This window comes from Heliangelus exortis, chromosome 8, assembly GCF_036169615.1.
Source record: "Heliangelus exortis chromosome 8, bHelExo1.hap1, whole genome shotgun sequence".
In the NCBI taxonomy this organism is placed as follows: Eukaryota; Metazoa; Chordata; class Aves; order Apodiformes; family Trochilidae; genus Heliangelus; species Heliangelus exortis.
Window position 1 is genome coordinate 21,562,460 of NC_092429.1, and position 19,663 is coordinate 21,582,122.

A 19,663-nucleotide genomic window follows, 5' to 3' on the forward strand; every position below is an offset into this window, starting at 1 on the left:
ACACAGATTTCTTTTTTGAGATACATACAATACACAAGAAAACATTAAAAATCATGAATAAAAATGTGGGGGTCTTTTTCATATCAGATCTGACTACAGTTTTCATTAATTACAAAGTATTAATTAAACCTTATAAATTCCTTAGGAACACAACCAATGTTTCCTCCTTTGTCAAAAAGCACAACTGTGAAACTCTTAGTGTCACATTTAAATGGATATTTTTATTGAAATTATAAAACTAGTAACAGAATGACTGAATACTGAAAGTTTGCTTTTTTTTTAACAAGCAGTTAAAATTTCAATGCCTGCAAATGTGTATTTACCTATACATACTGCATGCATATTGGTTTTTGTTTATAGATAAATGCTTACTCTTGTATAAAATATTTTAACTTCTACACCTACCTTTTGACCTCCTGCAGATTCTGCACTGTGATGCTCTTTTAGTTTTTGTTCCTGTTCCATTATGTCTTTCAAATGCTCATTTACCTAGTGACAAAACAGTTTATTCAGTGTTTTGTTCTAAGAAACAAGTCATAAAAAATTTAAGTTTTCACCAATTCTATGAATCGATACCACTGATTAACTGAAAAGATTAAACAAATATTTCAGACTATAGTTGTGAAGCTTTATCAGTAAATGTCAGTTTGAGATGCAGATTGGGACACATACCCATCAGCTTTATGTTGTACAAACTAACTTGTTCCTTATTATCTCTGATTAACAGTGTATCCTTGTTACTTGATTTAGTTATCCACTGAAGGCAGATCATAACTTCAAGCAATATGTGTTGAAATACAAACAGAATACCTTGGTTTGAGATCTTATAAGTTACACACTAAAATAATATCTCTTAGTAAAAAAAAGCCTCTGGACCAGCTGTCATGACATCTGAACACGACAGTGACTGCACTAACGTCATATGTGATGTATATTTTAGAATTCCCATTTATTTGTTTCATGTAAAATGTTAAAACTTATTAAACATGTTAAAACTTATTTCTGTAAACTTTGCATTTTATTATCCATACACAGAAGATGAAGGAACAGTCTGTATCAGACAGTCTTGATAGATCCACATACATACATATCCTACCCACTCATCTCTAATCAAATCATATTTTAAAAAAATAAAAATCACAACTTGCTTTTTCAGTACTCATACCTTGTTTATCCAGTACATGACAGCATCCTCAATGTCATAAGGTACATCTGTAGCTTGGAAGAAGGATGAATATTGCTGAGTGCATGCAATCACCTTCTCAACGCTGACCATCTCTACAGTATATGCCATCATGAGAGTATCAATCATGGCCAAGTGAGCACCCTACAAAGAGAAGCAGCAATACCTAAGTAGTTTGTAAATCTGAAAGTGACTTATGTATAGTTTCTGAACACAGCCACATACATGCAAGGGCCAAAACTATAAATGCTCAAAGTTTTCTGTCTGGTTGTAAGTTTCTGAATGAAAGACAAATGAAGATGAACATACACAGCTGATCTGAGAATGCAATGGAAAGAACCCTTTGCCTTTGAAAAAAAGGCTAACATATATAAAAGTAACCTCTGTGAAAAAAAATTAACACCAAAATAAAGAGCTGGAAATGGAAAGAATAAGTAATTTTAATGATTCAAACATTACATCACTTCCAACTGAGATAGAAATCTTTTAAATTTCTAACCCTTGTTAGAACAAAACCCATGTCTGATCAATGTTAGTTGTACTGGAAATAAAAGCTGAGACTGGCTGGTGAACAATCTTCATCATAATGAAAATGCTTCATTAATGATGTAGAAGTCTATCTATTTTTAAAGTCAGAATCCAGAAAGAAGACACAGTTACACTAATCTTAAGCAAAAAAACCCAACATGATAGAAAATACTGTTCTTTCAGTAAACTATTTTATACACATGCACAACCACCTTTAAAATAAGCATATGCTGATAAAAAAAAAACATAGCTTCAGTTAGAAGAGGAGGTACGTTTCTCCTGGTGGTGCTATGTATTGAAAGACAACGGCCATTTCATAGTTTGTAATCATTAAAACTAACAAACAAATCCCCAAACCAACAATAATCAAAGAAGAAAACAACCAGGACTTACACTAGATTCTTCTAACCATATAAGAAAATTATGGCCCTTTGAAGTGGCACTGCCCAAAGCTAAACAGATTTGCCTCTGCTTCATAGTAACAACAAAAGCTTTCTAAGTATTAAGCAACATTTCCAGTGACCCAGAACAGTTCCAAAAGACAGAACGTTTTTAAAACATGGCCTTTAATCACAGCTCACAATGCAAAGACCCCAAACACTTGTTAACACCCAGACTTCAACACTATAAAAATATTCATATAAACATCTCACAAGGTAGTGATAACAGCCATGGCAACAGCAATGAAGAATGAGTCACACAGCAATATCCCAATTATTATAGTTAAGGTAGTACAGGCACATAATTTATTCCAGAATTCCCAGAAGGAAAAATATTAACAGATCCAGAGTTTGTGCTGTCCTTACTGTTTGCATCACCAAAGTGATGATGCCTCAGAAGCAGGCAGCAGCACATGCCCTTTATTCAAAATGAAGAAAAAGGCAAACTTTCCTCACTTTACCTACTGAAGACACTAACAAAACTGTTCCTGACAGCCAGCATTCCTGGGATGAGCCTATTCTAGTTGGACCCTGGATGTGACCTCAGAGCTTTCTGTCTGCCACACACTCCATCCACACAACAAGCAGCACAAGTAGTGCAGCTAGGCTAGGAACCAGCATCTCTTCACTCATGCCATCTTTGACAGACTTAATTAAACTGAACTCTTCACCATAGTCCTCTGCCTTACCAGTTTATCTACACCTTTCATCATCTACTGATCAAGCTCCAGGGTGCCACTGAAGGAAAGAGCTCAGGAGCTGAATTCTTGCCACCCAAAACACTTACAAAGAAGAGAGTATTGCCTATGACCAGCCTCCTGAGCAACCTGCACTCCAATGCGAAATCTGGCAATTCTACACATAGACACAAAAGAGTCATTCATTTGTTGGCCCAGAAATGCAGTGTAGAGGAGTTCAGATAGATTACTCCTGTAAAGTCCCAAAACCTTGCAAGGGATTGCAGAGGCTCAGTCAGCCATACAAATACATGCAGTTCTGCAGGGGATTCCAGCTCAGATTGCAGAAGGGCAGTTTAGCAAGTGCAAAACAGAAGGAAGAATGGAAGACTTGGATTGTCCACAGTATGCAGAGTTAAGGGCTCTAATAGTCTTGCCTTCCCCATACCTCTGCTGCCAGATCTGAATGGCACCCGAGTTAAAACCTTGTGCCATTTCCACAACCTCTCCAGAAAACTAAGATATTAAAATAGCAAGAAAATGCTGGATTTGCTTTTTAAAAGGAGGTAGTGCACCAAAGATGTTTTCCAGCACTCACATGGAGTGCTACCACCAGAGGTGTGCCGAAGAGTCATCTGTGCTGATCCAGAACTGCCCAGACTGCTGCCTGCTCAAGAGGAGCATTTCACCCCCTGCCTCAGGGGTGGACACAGACTTCCACTTGAGGTCTGACAACCAAGGAAGCTCCAAGCAGATTTGGAAACAGAAATCACAAGCTGGTGATCCACCACTAGCTCACTGGCTGCTGTGCCTGTGCTCCAAGACCAATCTGCAAGAAAAGCAATCACTGGTGACTCTCCTAGAGGGAAACCAGAAGCCTTCAAGTCCTATTCTGGGTCACCAGTTTCTCTGCAACACCTGAGCGTGCCCATGAAGTGCCTGGCCAGTGGAGAGAAAGCCACTGTTGCTGGAGCTACTGATAAGCTCTATACAATGTAAATGCAATAACAAAATTATTTACAGCTAACTAGCTGAGTGCCATTTTCAATGTTTCTACCAAATCATTAATGAACTGCAAGCCACTTAAGCAAACAGAGGGAACTCTGAAAGGAATGACCTTACATACTACTCCGTATTATCAAAACAAAGTGTAATAAAATTTTACCCATACTCACTGGATCCATGTTACATGTCCTTATTTTACATAAGTTATCAAATACAAGCATTTTCTGAGTCTCAAAAGTGACTCCAAATTATTTTCTTTTTAATGCAGGCAGGATGCTCAAAAGGAGATTTTTAAAAACAAATAATAAATAATAAAAAGAATGGGTCAACTTGTTTCCATTATCCTGAGAAACAAACTACAAAATTGCTATTTTTCCCAGTTAGCAATATCTAACTTTCTTTTACAATCATTTCTTTACGAATAAAAATATTTAAAACTAATAATATCTATGGGCTTTTTCCCCAGAAAATTGCAAACAACCAAATAAGCACATAAGGCAGAATATGTAAAATAGCTGCTTGGGTTTTTTTATTTTTTAAAGGAGCTAGAGAAACAAAGAGAGAACTATTTATTCCACATATAGTGTTACTGGTTTTCTTCCACTCACTCTGAAAAGAGATAAGCTGCATTCTTCTACATATTTTCATTCACTATGCTCAATAAGACTAAATTAAAAACTGCACTACAAAAATAGTATCCTACTGTTCCAAATAACATGGATTTACCAGCGTAACCCCTGAAGTTCTCAAAAAAAGTTCCACTTTTGTACATCTCACTGAACAGCATATTTTAAGTCCAGCTAAAAAAGCAAGAGGGAGAGGTAACTCTTACTACTTGGATCTGCAATTACCCCAAATGATGCCACAAGGATTTAAACTTTCATATCAGAGGACGAAATACATTCTGAGAGGGAAAATACTATTCTGAGAGGGGCAGAAACTAGGACCAGCTGCTTAGCTGACCACCTTCTTCCTCTGGACAAAGCCCATAACACAATGCCTGAAGGAACTCCTCAGGAACTGCTGATGACTGGTACTAAGATGGTAGTATAAACGATGCTATTTCCTGCAAGATGTTAGCATCCTGACACACAGCATAAAAAAATCTTAGGCAGGATTTCATGCCAGCAATGTGTACTTGAAATAAGGATGCATGATTTAAAAAATAACTAAAATAATAATAAAAAAAGGAGCAGCATATCAAACAACAGAATAGCGTACAAAACCATTATAAAAATATCTTTTTTAAAATTTCAAAAATCAACACAGCAGCAGTGAACAACTGAGGAAGCAATACTCAGATATACTGTAATGTAGGTTCCACAGCTTTATTTTATACTGCTGTATTGTACAGTAAGAAGCTTAATGAACTCTAAAAGGAAAATTATTTTGGGCATGCCTGCTAATGCTTTCTGTCTGCCTTACCTTTGATTATGGAGCTTGCTCCACCTCCAAGTCACAACTTCATTAAAAAGTGTACTAAGAAAAAGGTGTATATGATACTGTGCATGCAGACACTTAGGGATAAATATCACTTATTATAGACAGCTCTTACATTATTACCTAACTTCTAAAGACATTTCCCATATTCCATTAAACAACATTCAAGACAATAGTTCTCTTTTGGACTTCCCCTATAGAAAAATCATAGACAAAACCATTTCTCACTATGGTGCTTGAAGAGAGGGACAGAAAGACAGGAAGAACACAGAGGATAATTGTCATCCTCATGCTAAAATAAATCAATCACACTTTCCTTGAGTCTTTTATTCAAAGAATAGTTTTACTATGTTTTGGAGATTTGATCTTTGACAGAATATGGCTTTTGTAAGAAGGAATATGTATTTCTGTTTGTATGGAACTGCTTCAAGATTTTTTGGCAATTATTCTGTCAAGGAGTTTAATCATACGTAAAAAAAAAAAAGTCTTCACACTGTAATTCTCACTTGTACAATAACCACACATATTTCTATCTCAATTGCCTAAAGATTTTGCCTACACTGGAACCAGCATTTGAGCAAAGAATAGAAGAAATAAACCCTCTACAATTAGCTGGGATATTTATAACACTTTCATATTAGTTATAGATGTAACAAACTGTTTCTACAGGCTGAAAACAGAGGATTGCTCACAGTAAGTAAAAAGCAGTAAATTGTGTTAGTTACTTCAGTTAAGTACAGAGTCAAGTCCATGGCCTTGATGAAACTTACTCTGAAGACAGTACACACAAGTAAGCACTAAGATTACAAATATGGTGACTGGTGTATTCCTAAAAATAACTGATCTGTAAATGCTAACTGTAAGTAACATTTTTTAAATTAAAATTCCCATTAATATGCTCTTAGGCCTAATTCTAAAACAACCTTGAATTGCCTAGTTATTCCTGTCCTGAAACGGAATGATCAAGTTGCATTACCTCCACACTGCATTTTCATGAAGAAAAAGTGCTTGACTCTGGTAAGATGCTTGTTCAGCAAGAACAGGCATTACTGAATCACATTAAATGCATCCTAGCAGGTTCTGTAAGGTAAAGGGAATGGTTTTATACTTTCAGTATTTATTATTACCTTCTGCATTTGGTTAACTTCTTAGTATTCTATTATATGAATATCTCTAAAATACCATTGTTTACTGACTATACATATCTGTCACAAGAAATGTAATTTGCTTCTAAAAGAAAGAATATAGTAAGTATAGATGCTTGCCGAGTTAAGCATTTTGATAGCCCTTCATCCACCAAAGGTTTCCTCATTATGCTTGTTAGGGAACTTAATAATTTGATCTATTAACTCATTCCTAATTAAATACTTAACACAGATACCCATGTTCTTTCTGAATCACTAACCAAATGAGACCTTGCCCTGCTACAGGTCAAAGCAAAACAAACTGCTTGCACGACATGCACAGGAATCAATAATCAGCAAACAGTGCTCATCACATCATTTTTATTTTGTCGTATTTTAAGCTTTCATAGTACCTACTTCAGTTTTTTCCCCCTACTACACTTAGCAGATACTCCAGAAGTTGTCTGAATGCTATTTACTGGAAGAATCAAGTGTTTAATGATAAAAACCAGAAAGGCACTTCAGTGCCTTTATGCCAAGTACTTCATGTTTCAAAAGTGAAACATGAAGGACTTAGACAGGTTAAACTAAAATGAGAAATTAACATAGGATAACTGATAACAAGATAGTTATACATGTTTAAATAAATAGCACCAGCCTCAAACTTCCAAGAGTATTTTGTTTTTGCAAGTAATGAGGGATTTTCCTTGATCACACCTGTCAAGTCCCACCCAGATAAACCAGGGAAAAAAGTCTCTTATAAAACGTTTATTTTCTGTCATGCACTGTCTCCTTGCTCTTAAGCTCTGGATATTTAAAACAAGAAGGCAATCTCTACCAATCTTTGAAGAATACACAAGTGGGAAAAAAAGAAACAGGGCTTTAGTCATAAACCAGCTGTGTCCATATGTAAATAAGAAGTAGTTCCTTCTTCCTGACTCACTCATACCTGTATAGTAATATTTTAGAAGTAGTGGTGTAACTTCTCTGGCAGCCCAGCTTAACCACCTCCAGAGGCAGCTATCACCAGGAAGTATACAAGCCTGTTCACCTCAAAACATCTGCTAAAGGAACACAGCCTTAGGAGAGCTGGAGAACTACCACTTCCTCATGGAGAAGCAGGAGCAGTGACAAGACAAACTGGGTTGCTGCGGAATTCGGGGTGAAGAGTTCATGGATGGGTGATGTGCTGTACATACTGAAGAGAGGAAGTCAGAAAGGGAAAGAGCGAAAATAGGCTGTCCCAAAATAAAAATATATGTAGGGCCGTGGAGATTTCATGAAGATGAGAGTGGAAGAGACAAGAGAGGCACATCATCTGCAATGCATGACAGCCTGGCACTGTATCACAGCAGGCTACAGGTCCCACTGCACTGCTCAGTACAGCATCAGAGCAGACTACTTTCAACATTTTTCAACACAAATTTGCAATTGATCCATTTCACAGTTAAACACTGAAAGCCATTTCGGGATGTCAGCTTTTGTTGCTTAGGTAACTGATCTAATGTGCTTTCTGACTAATCTGTCCTCCTGTTTTGCCTCTCTAAATGAAACTACTTAAATTACTCTCACTCTACTTCACAATCCTTAAAAGGTTTAAAGGATGGATGTAAAAAACCCATCTGGTAGAAGTCATGACATCAACTTGATATTAATACAATAAATTATGAAAATTTTGCCAAGGTAATACAGTGGATAAAATTTTACATAATTCTCAATATTAAACACATCTCCTTTTACTGTCCAGCAACCCTGGGTTCTGATGTAATAAGTTCTAATAATGAGCTCTTCCCCATGCAGTACTAATAAGAGTGAGAGAAAAATGCTTTAATTACAGAGATGAACAGTAAAATATGCTGTTTTTTCCAATTACTATGTTTGACACAACAGATTGGAAGGTTGATTACTCACTGCACTTTAGGATAAGTCTAAGTTTGACACAGCATGTAAGAAGTTTCTCATTTTCTAGAATTTGCTGGAAAGGAAGTCAAATAATACTTGAAAGAATGAACTTTGAAACCTGGAAAAACTTAGACCAACCCCCTTCCCACAGCAGGTGCAACTAGTTCGGGTTTCTCAAGGACTTCTCCAGTCAAACTTTTAATATCAAGAATGGAGAACCCAAAACTGCTTTAGGCAACCACCTAATGTCTTCCATTAGCTTAGGAGTTAGCTGGTATCCTTTTCAGTACAAAATCCCAGCCTCATGGTAAATATATGACTAAACTAAAATATAGAGGAAGACTCTGTTGCTCTCATTTTATGCAAATACTGTGCACTCAGTACTAATGAACTTGTATCAAACTGTGTTTTTGTGTTTTGGGTTTTTTTTTTAAACAAAGGTAAACACCAAACACTGCTTTCCTACAAGCAGAGAGACACATTTAACTGTGGTTCCCTCATTTCTCAAACCAAAAAAAGGACCAAAGTAGAGCCAAATTATTGATGGAAAGGTCAAAAGAATCCAGGATTGCTACTAAAAAGCCTGTGACTCACCCAAAGCCCAGCTGAACACTGCAAGTTGCCACGCTGCTCTGTCAAAATATAAGACCAGAATACCTTAAATGAAAGTGTGAAAGATGAAGACTCTAATGCAGCCCACCACATAAAACCTAAGTTATTACAAGATGGTGTGAGGAGTTGAAAACAAACAGGATGCTGTCTTTCAACAGGGGGAAACAACTGTGAATTTCTGCTTGAAGAGTCAGTAACAAGTTCCCCTGTTTTCATCTGAACAAGCTCCTTGTAATTTTCCTTCTGCTTTTCTGTGTATACCTTTACATGTTATTTATTTAATATTTCACTTACTAAAATTATGGTGAGATGGCTGTATCTGCACAGTCATGGAACTGGCCTTCCAGTGTAAGATTTTAACTCCTGTACTCAATTTCCTCAAGAAATGTGACTCCTAGCTGGAACTTACATGAGACTCTTGCCAAAACACAATGCTGGAAATACAAATTTAAATTACTCAGGGAAGGTGTTTTAAGAATAACTTTTAATTGTAAACAAGAGACTAGGGGTTTTGTTGCAAAACTCATCTTTTTTGAGAGGTGGCCATCCTTCTTTGTCCAAATTTGTATTTTTATTTTATGTTGGGGAAAGGGTAACTTCTAGCATCTTAGCTTATAGAACAAAATATTTAGTGTTGAAGATAATACCTCTGACATGCAGACAACCAAGACCTAGGGACAACTTAATTCTGTCATATGTCAAATATCACTATTTTTATAGAGCTGTTGCTCTAGGCCCCATGAAATATTTGTTTTTTGTGACATTGCTGATGTACAAAAACATATTTATAGAACAGAAGCGTAAGAATCTTTCTTAGGCTTAGTTTTCTTTGCAGATCTAGGAAAAAAGTAAAAAAAAATTAAATTTTATAATATTTTTGAAGAATTAAAAATTAAAACACTATGGCCATTTCAACATGCTATCTTCAAAAAACCAAAAAACTAGACTTAATTTTTGTATGAAAACAATAAGAAATCTTCCAACACACGCATATGAGCAGGTTTCTTCTAATTTCCTTGCCATTTCTTTATTAACCATAAAAAGAATAAAAAGGTCATTGCACTCATTACTGTAATGGCAATTACATTAAGAATTGGAGTTATTTAATTTTTTCTTTAAAGGCTTATGGCAGCATCAAGTTTACAGAACATAACACAGCATGAGACATGAGAAGGAAATGGACCTCACCAAACATTTTATTCTGAAGTAACAGCTAAGGTCAAAACAAATTTCCCAGTCTCCTACTTAAATTAACTCTTGTCAGCAGCACTGAAGAAATTAAAACACACAAAAAATTCTACTCATCACAAGAAACATGTTTCTCTGTGGCTTTTAATGTAGCAAGACCTTGCAAGTGACAAGGTGCTGGCCAACAGCGTTACTTATCAGGCACCTGACCAACATTTTTTCATCTACTTATGAGAGGACTGTGACAGGCCAGCCCCACCAGTGGCTGCTAAACAAAGACATGGTCTGCAGCACTGTTACAGCAGAAGTAGAGAAGCTGTAGTCCTTGTTAATCTATTCAAAACCCTTTCCACTTGTTTGGTTTATCCAGACTAAACATCAAGCTTTAAGATAGATCTTGAACTCCTGAATTAAAGTAGAGCTTCTTCAGAGAAAGGTTCATATATATGCAAACAGAGGCAGAGAAGAGTTATTTTATTGTAAACTTTATGATCTGTTTGATCATCTTCCCAACTAACTTGGAACTCAGGTATATAACCTACCCTTAAAAAAGAGCAATCAGCATGCCTTCACAGGTATTCTGCCATACCAATACTTTTTAACAGATTACTTGCACCCAGGGATGTCCACTTCATCTACTACTGCAAATTGACACAGCAGATGTGGCTGCAATCTCCATCACTATAAACTTCTGCTAAGCACAGGCCCATCCAGGCCTATATCTGCATCAGGAACTGCTACTGATCAACAAGAGTAGATTGGTAGACAAGAGACAATTGTGCTGAGGACCAAGATATCTAAGGTAAGAGACTTCCATTGTCAATCACCACTCCACTTTGAAAATAACCTGCAATTTAAGCAGTGTCTATCAGCTCTTCATAAAAGCAGGCAAGTCAGTGAAACAGTAAGAAAAGCTTATCTTAAAAGTTACTTTGGTAAAAATACTTATAGATATGACACCATCTTCAGTAAGAGAATTTTCTTCAAAATAAAACATTATTTTTTTTAATGAAAAGGGTAATTAGCTTGTGGCCAACACACAGAAAGACTACAACACCATTTTCCAAAGAATGAAAACAGACTAGGAGACCACCATGAACTAGGGATTCCTTCTCAGTTAACTGGCAACCAAGGTAAAAGAGGCCTCTTGTCATACTTCCAAGTATCTGTTTGTAAACAGAAGCCTTTTGTGGCATGAAGAATTTAAAAGGATTGGAAGTCTCTCTCCTCCCTTTGGTGATGAAACAACTACCAGTTTGTAAGTCCATTTGAAATTTAAAACAATAAAACACACGGTAATGTTCTCAGTCCTCATGCTTTTTTTGTTTATAATGTTATTCCAGGAGATGTTGCATAATTAGTAGCTCTCAGAACAGTGAAGTCAGTTGCAGCAATAACTTATTTACATGGTAGTAAACAACTATTTTCTTTGGCAAAATATCACTCCTCCTTTTCTCCCCAACTGAGTGAAGCTGAGTAAGAGGGCCTGGTGATGAATAAAACACAGAAAATGCTGAACAGAAGAATACAATACAGAAACAGAAAAATGGTAACTTCCATCCTCTAATTTTCGAAATAACGCATCTGAATGACTTAAGATGGTGATTACTAGAATGTATTTGCCATGCTTCCAAGAACAACAGTAAATACCAGCAGTCTTATTTGAAACCTCAGCTAGAAGCACAAGATACATCAGTGCATGCAGACCAGAAACCAAACAAGCCCTTTGCATTATGATGCAATCTTTGTTTTAGCAGACAAACAACCCCCATTTATGAATCTCAGCTCTTAAATCACCTTGTTAATATGGTTTCTCCCTGAACAGGGGGCACTGTGATATTTTACCCTCAAGCAAATAATGTGTAACTAGTGTATAAAATGTATCTATAGCAGATTATTAATTTGATTTTATTTTTTTATTATTAATTTTATTATCACACAACCAACAAAAGGTATAGTTGCAGATGTAAGGGATCTCAGATGGCTGAAGATGTTTCACAAGCTTGTAATTATTTATGCAGCTCAAATTGCACACATCCACCTGTAATCATCACTTTAAAGTAAGTTTTTTTATCTAAAGACAATTCCACATTTTCATAATGCTGTAAAGAAAATGACAAAATGAAAAACAACTAATACAAATTGACAGGAACATTCATATTAGTACACAACTTCTACTGCTTCTAGCATTCTTCCCATTCATCCTCTTTGCACTTGGGTAAAAAATAAATACTAATCATTAAAAAACATGTGGTGTAACACTTGCTAAATAATTCGGGTACTTCAAAAGGAACCTTACTTTGGTTCTGCCTTTTGCAGATGAGAAAGTATCTTTAACAAAAGTTACTTCTATTAAAAAAAAAAAATAGATTTAACAAAATCAATTTTGTACTTCTAATGAAGAAGCACAGAGAGGTTTGACTGGAGCAGCTGCCCAGACAAGAGGAACATTAACATCCCTTACTCCTTTATTCCCTCTGCATTGTAAACTGCTAATTCCTTGTACCATCCCAGGTCACCCAGTGGGAAATGTGCTTCCAATGCCATCCTTCACCCAGGCACGAGAGCAGCAAATCAGGGTAAATGCTGGAACATTAGACCTCAGCAGAAGTACTTTCAGTAAAGTTTGCTTTTCTGTCACCTGTTTCCCACATCCACTGCAGAAAAGACCACAGGATCTACCTGACAGTTTTGACTAGAACTAGAGTGGTTCAAACAGAGGAAAGACTTAGCAGTCATTCTTCAGACTTTCTACTTGGATGCTTTTAAAAATACTTCTATCATTAATTAACGTGACCTTTACTATGCTTTTCTTTATTAATCCCTATATGACTATGCTGGGATTCTCTTCACATAAACTATAAATTCTTTTGGAAATTCAAGGTCTATCAATAACAGACTACAGGATTTATTTTGAACTGTCTTTACCTTAACAAAAGTGAACAAAGGTTATAGTGTAGGGTGGGGACAGGAGCTGGAAAAATTAGGTTTTGGCTCCAGCAAAGCAAGCATGTAATCATAATCACTAAAACATACTATTCTGAACAAGATGAAAGAAAATCCAGAGTTCCTTCAGTCTCACTACTAAAGGTATGCAAAAGATTAGTATGCACATGCCTCTCATCTATTAAATGTACACAGCTCCATTACATCCAATAGTACAGATACACAAACTGTATCTAACAAGTTTTGACGATGACTGAATTGCATACTCATCTAATTCCATGCAACAGGATTTCAGCTCTTGTTTTTATTGCTGTTTTAAGAATACCATGGAAGGCCAAGGAGAAAAGTAAATCTAAAAAAGACTTCATTACTTTCTCCCTGATGGCCAGCAGAATGCTCACAGCTTGACTCCTATGTTCAGGAATTTGTAATTTTGGTATCTGTGTGATATCTTTAACGTCTGGATGTTTGTCTTCAGATAGTCACATCAGTCACAGAAGTAGTGACACCTCATTTTGCAGCCATAGTAAAAAGCCAACAGAAGCTGGTTTTAAAGTGCTGCCAAATGCTAAAATGAACTAAAATTAAGGCTCTTTACATTCTTAATGTCTTGATTCACACCTTGAAAATACACTTTTTCGTTTTTGTTTATTATACACATTTACACACACACACAAATATATGGACAAGAATAAAATGCCAGTGTAGCTTTGTATTCACATAGTAAATCATGTTACAACAGGCCTTAATGAGAGTCAGTCATTGAAACAGCATTATTCTTTAGGGTGTGAATAACATCACATTTTTGACAGTCACAACACTACAAATGAAAATGTCACTTTCCAGTATTTGACATTGCACCAATTTTCTACTTTTTTTGTGCACAGTGTGATACAGAAATAATACTCCCAGTTTAGTTTTTCCAGATACTGGTCTCTACATTAGAAATAGTGTAGGTTTGAACATACTATTTTTAAAGAGTAATCAATCAATACAAATACCGGTTGTTTATTGTTCCAGATGTTTGCCTAACCAGTCTTGTTCAGCTGTTCATAAACTTGGAACCTTTTTATTCCACTGTTACCCTGATCTAACATGAAAACTTGCCATTACACCTTGGTATTATTTCAGTCAGACACTGGATGAAACAATTTAAACTGATAATGAATTAACAATTAATACTGATAAATGAATGTACTGCCAAGATACGTTTGCTAATGTATTAATATTTGCAAATATACCACTACTTAATTACAGTAAAACCAGTTGCTTGATGAGCTAAAGACAAACAACTCTTACGCAAAATAAATTAAGAAACTATATAAGCTTGATTTTATACTCTTACTTCAGGTTTTATTTTGTATTTGACTAATAAACATTTTGCTGAAAAAGTAAGCAGCCCTAACCTTAAGCACCATCTTCTATATATTGAAGTTTATAACAATCTAATCCAGGAAAAAACAAGTGACCTATCAAGCTTTCAAATTTCACCTCAAAATACAATTCAGCTTTTCAACATGTGATCAGGTTCAAACTGCTTATGCAAATACAGCTCACTGAATCCTCTCAAAAGGCACGTGAAATATGTAAAAGATGGTGAGAAGAGGTTCTGTTAATAAGTAAGTCTACTATGGACAAGGTTTTTCACAGCAGCAAGTATGAAAGTTAACCTTTGAGATGGAATACTGGACTCAAAGTTAAGAAAAAAGTTCAACAGTACACAACAAAAATTAAAGTTTAAAATTACAGGAATAAAATAAACTTCCACTCTAAGTACATTTATCTTGATGGCTCCAACTAGTTCTAGGCAAGATTTTTAGATGAAAGATAGAGGGATAAGAGGATGAGAATTTGTTTTTATAATTAGTTTCTGATATCCATTCCAGACAAAAGCTTAATTCACTTTTTCCCTTTTCATCCACATTTCATTAGCACCATCTACCACATACTCAGCATTAAAAAGAAATCCATCCTGAATCATGCAACTCACACCCCAAGACAGACAAAAGCAACAGAGTCAAAACAAGTGAAACTGTGGGATAGATGTCATAAAGGAAGAATAGCAGGAACACACAAGAGTTGTAGATGATGCTCTTTGAAATTTCTTTCACTAAAAATACTGTAGAAAATAGCAATTTGCATCTAGTCACAGTATATGTGAGCACATTTTAAACAATAATTAAAACTTAATTGTCAATTTCAGTCGAAATAAACCTGGAGAAATTCATAAAACAAAATAACCTGGTTTGTTGTTTTAGTAAATACTATCTACATAAAAACATGCAGCCTTTTCAACTGAAAATTGAGTGGCAGTTTTAAGAGTGCATTGTACAACTTTGCACGATTGTTAAATTATCTGTCACATTAAAACCCCAGACAAAATCCAATTGTGTTGCTATTTTTAAACTAGTTCTAATAGTCGGACTTATTTGAGAAGTTTGGTAATACTCAATTCAGGTCAAATACAGATGAAATCTGGGATACACACTCATTTATAATTTCTACCAAAAGATATGGGATGACACACATATCTCAAAGGGGGGAAAAAGATCCTGGGCTCAGAAGCTATGAACACTTTAAAACTTTATTTCATAGAGGGTGGGGATAAAGCTGTGCTTATCAGACAGGAGCCTGGAAGTGGCACATCAGTATCAACTGGTCATCTTGGTGAGGTGTGCTTTAAACTGAAGGCCCTGGAGGGAGGGATCCAAAATGGCAATGACCATATCACCATCACTACAACAGACCTGGGACTGAACAAGCCCAACCAGGGCAGCGTAAAATGTGTCTTAGCTGTCTTAAATGAGAAGCAAAAGGTCAGCTTCCTGAAGTGTATGTACAACAAATGCATGCAGCCTGGGAGATAAACAGGAGGAACTGGAGCTCTGTGCCCAGTCGGACAGTTACATCACAGGAATAACATGGTGGGACAATTCACATGACTGAAGAATAGTGATAGGCTATAGGGATCTGCAATGACAGGCAGGGGAGAAGAGGTGGAAGAGTCACACTCCATTTAAGGAAAACCTGGAATGTATAGAAGCCAACTATGGTAATTGTGGTAGCCTTATTGAATGTCTCTGGGTCATTACATGAGGGGCTGTCTCCAAGAGTGACCTTACAGTAGACCCCAAACCAAGATGATGTGACCCATGATGCAAGACTCTGATCAGGCAAGCTCTGAGTCAACAAAACGTGGTCATTATGGGAGACTTTAACTACTCAGACATTTGTTGGCAGAGCTACACTGCAGCTCACCTGACATCAACCAAGACCCTGTAATGTGTATAAGACTGCTCCTCATACAAATGCTGGATATGTTAACCAGGTATTAAATACTCTGAAAGCCTCTAACACTCAACCATTCCTATTTGGAAGTGTCAGTTACTCTGTAATAGAAGACTTCCCTATCAACCTTTCCTGCATGGGGACCTGCTATTGTAATGAACAGAGCAACTTGTGACCCTCTGTTACTGTTTCAGTGTCTGGCAGTGAAATGAAAGGAAGTCCTGAAGATACCTAAATGTCAAATTGGTAAAGAAAAGTAATTTCCTTGTTCTGTAGTTTCCTTGTTCTGTTGTGCCAGCAGATAAATAAGGATGAAGAAAAGGTTTTCTCCCCCCTCATATAGTGTACAGCAAGTGAGGCATTCCCTGTGTACCGGTCTCAAAGCTAACGATGCTTAACATTTTACCACTGAAATCCATTTGAACTTAGTGTAATACTAGTAGCTGGTATGAATTACCAGTGTAATGTATAACAAGACTAACAAAGTAAAAAAAAAAAAAAGTTCAATTATTATAATCCATAATCTTACCATAGCATTTTCTTGTATTAATCATAATCCATTATTTTGGCCACATAATAGACAATGCTAATCCACTGGCAACAAGACATGCTAATGTATTATTTTAATTTGTAAAATACCATGTACACTGAAACTATTGAAAGAAGCAGAGGAAGAGAGCTGGGAGTTATGCCATGGAGAAAGAAAAAATATGATCCTTCTGGAAAAAGATTCCTGGCAACAGGCTTTATCACATCATGCCTATGCACAGATCTGGAGGTCTCTGCTTTAGTGGGGTCACCACAGATTAATGATGCCTTCTGGGTAATACAACTGAACCACTTTCCAATAGTATCTCCAAGCACTTGGCTCTATTTATCTTTGGCTATCGTTTGCTACAGAAAAGGCAAAAAGGGGGAAGATGTAAGTTGCTCAATGACAATGAAGATTTTCAAATCGATGGACCGAGTTCTCTGGTCTTAGCAGTAATTTTATGTCTCCTCCCACCCAGCCATCATTCTAAGTCTCAAAAAAAAATCCAGTTCCCATCCCAAGCCCTCTAATCACTCCCATTTTTCCCCAGACCTACATTCTGAGGGCTGCCTTGAACTATTCTCAATATGTGCTGGCTCAGGAAGGAAGCTCATCAGAGTCCACACCATTATTTGGTCTGCAGCCTTTGGCAAAGGAGTGAATTTGGCTTGCTCTCCTCTAGTCCTGCAGATACTGCCAACATGACTGTAAGAACTTATACAAGAAATAATTCATAAAACAGATAACTAGAAGATATAGGACATCCAGAAGTGGAACATAACACAAAACCAAAGTATCATTTGACTAGAATTAAACTCAAAGTTTCAAGGGAGAGGTACAGAAGCAATGCAAAGAACAAGAAATCAATAGCCTATGCCTTCAGGAAGATTTAAAAGCAAATTTAGTTTTACTGAAGTATAGTACTTTTCCAGATTGAATAATTAGCATACAAAAACCCTAGAGGACTACAGTTTGGATAAGACCACAGAAAGGGATGATACGGTCAAAATAATATATTTTAGAAAAATATAACAATCTTGCATGATTTAAATTTTGATTTATTCATCAAGATGGCAGTTCAGATGAACATTATCTAAAAATAACTGTGAACCAAAAAGGTCTATAAAGCAAAAAGCAATGTAACTTGTAGGAGAAACATGCAGTTATCACCCCAGAGAATGCAGTACCTTTTACAGTGACATGAAGTGCTTGTTTTCTGTGGTGCTGCTGTCCAAGCCTCAAGAAGCCTCAAGAAGATGGCTGGTAGCTCCTTTCTTTGATGAATGAGGACACTCATTAGGCTTAAGGATAAGAAATAATGACCTACAGAGAATCATGTATTAAAGGTATACCTAAGTGATCTGCAAGCTGATACCAGTACCTTTCACTTTTTCAAGAGAGGTCTGTCTTTTAAAAACTGTATTAATTATTGATAACCTTTGGGTTAACTGCAAGACTGCCAACTTTCATGCATAACCTACATCTAGATGTCAGAGCAAATAAAGAAAAATTATACTTTTAGACTTACGAAAGGATGTCTGTATGTATTGAGTTATTCCTCCTATAACTCTAAGAACACTAGGGAAATTCCAAAAGACTGGAAGGAATTAAGCAATGTACTAGAGGCTTTTTTTGTGAGTCAAAAGAGAGCACAAATTAATAGTGATGCTCCACATCATTCTGATCTCATGCAAAATAATTTCAGAGTCAACAAACAAGTTGATTTTTAAAGACAATAAAAAGATAAGGGTAATTAAAACATGAATACATAGAACATAAGCCATTTGCCAAATTCCCTTTTAAATGCAACTGAAAAGTGCAAGACTGCCATTCTGAGTGCCAGGCATCTAACTTGGTACTAAGAGATGCTGTTTAAACAGAATTTTTAATTCTGGATACATTAAACTGATTTATAATCCAGTCAACTAAGCTGAAAATGCAACTCTTGAGCATAGAATCAGCAACGGATAGGTGCATTTTCCAAGAAACAACACAGAGATGAGTCATCAGTTCACCATCTCTTAGTGTTTTTTTTACCAATGGCCTGGAAAAATCTCACCACTGATGAGGTTTTAATAGAATTCAAAATCTGTGGGAATGGTTGCCAAGGAAGAAGATGAATCAGAAAAGTAGAGCGATCTCTGTCTAAACTTGAGAGGGTAAGAAGATAATCAAATAAGCCACATTGAAAAGGAATGTCCCATCTTGGCTAAAAAAAAAAAAAACGCAAGCCATAGTTATCAGAAAGATACTATCTCCTACAGTAAAGGAAAAGTTTAAAGTTGTTTGAGAAAAGGAACCTAAAATAATTGGTGCTACAGTCAACTGTACTATAAGAGCATAATTCAGTTAAGCAAATAAGACATTGGATCTTGTTGGAACAAGCCAGGTTGCATTATCTGTCTCCCTCCCTCATAACCACTACAAACCAATAATACCAAGCCACATGTAGCCTGCTACATAAATTCTGTTTCCCCAGTGTTCAGGGAAAACCAAACAAATCATCCCTCAATGTCTAGAGGCACATAGTTATTATTTTGTTGAAAGTACACAGTACCTTAGCAGGATTGGTTTTTTTCCCCAAAGCACTGACCCGGAAAAATAAGAATTTTAAGGCACGTGCTAACTTGAGAAAATAAAATTCATGATGTTAAGTAACACTACAGGAAAAAAAGTACTGGGGACCCCATAATATCTTAGAGATACTGGAGTAATTTGACTTACCTAATTACTATACTAAAATTGACAGTAAGTTCAGTAAATAAATTGTCTACAACTTTAACACCCGGATTTTGTTC

The 19,663-nt window shown here is 36.2% G+C and overlaps 1 protein-coding gene across 11 annotated transcripts in view; it reads right to left on the reverse strand.

Moving 5' to 3' along the window:
* Positions 1 to 19,663, reverse strand: part of CAMSAP2 (calmodulin regulated spectrin associated protein family member 2) — an 83,595-nt gene that overhangs the window by 42,549 nt on the left and 21,383 nt on the right. For all 11 annotated transcript variants that reach the window (XR_011727160.1, XR_011727157.1, XR_011727156.1 and 8 more), the window contains exons 3-4: positions 1,166 to 1,327; positions 406 to 489 (exon numbers count right to left, since the gene is read on the reverse strand). Coding sequence is in view for 7 of the 11 variants with exons in the window: in XM_071751001.1 (XP_071607102.1) it covers positions 406 to 489; positions 1,166 to 1,327 (246 nt within the window). In the remaining 4 variants the exon portion in view is untranslated. The remainder of the gene's footprint in view (positions 1 to 405; positions 490 to 1,165; positions 1,328 to 19,663) is intronic.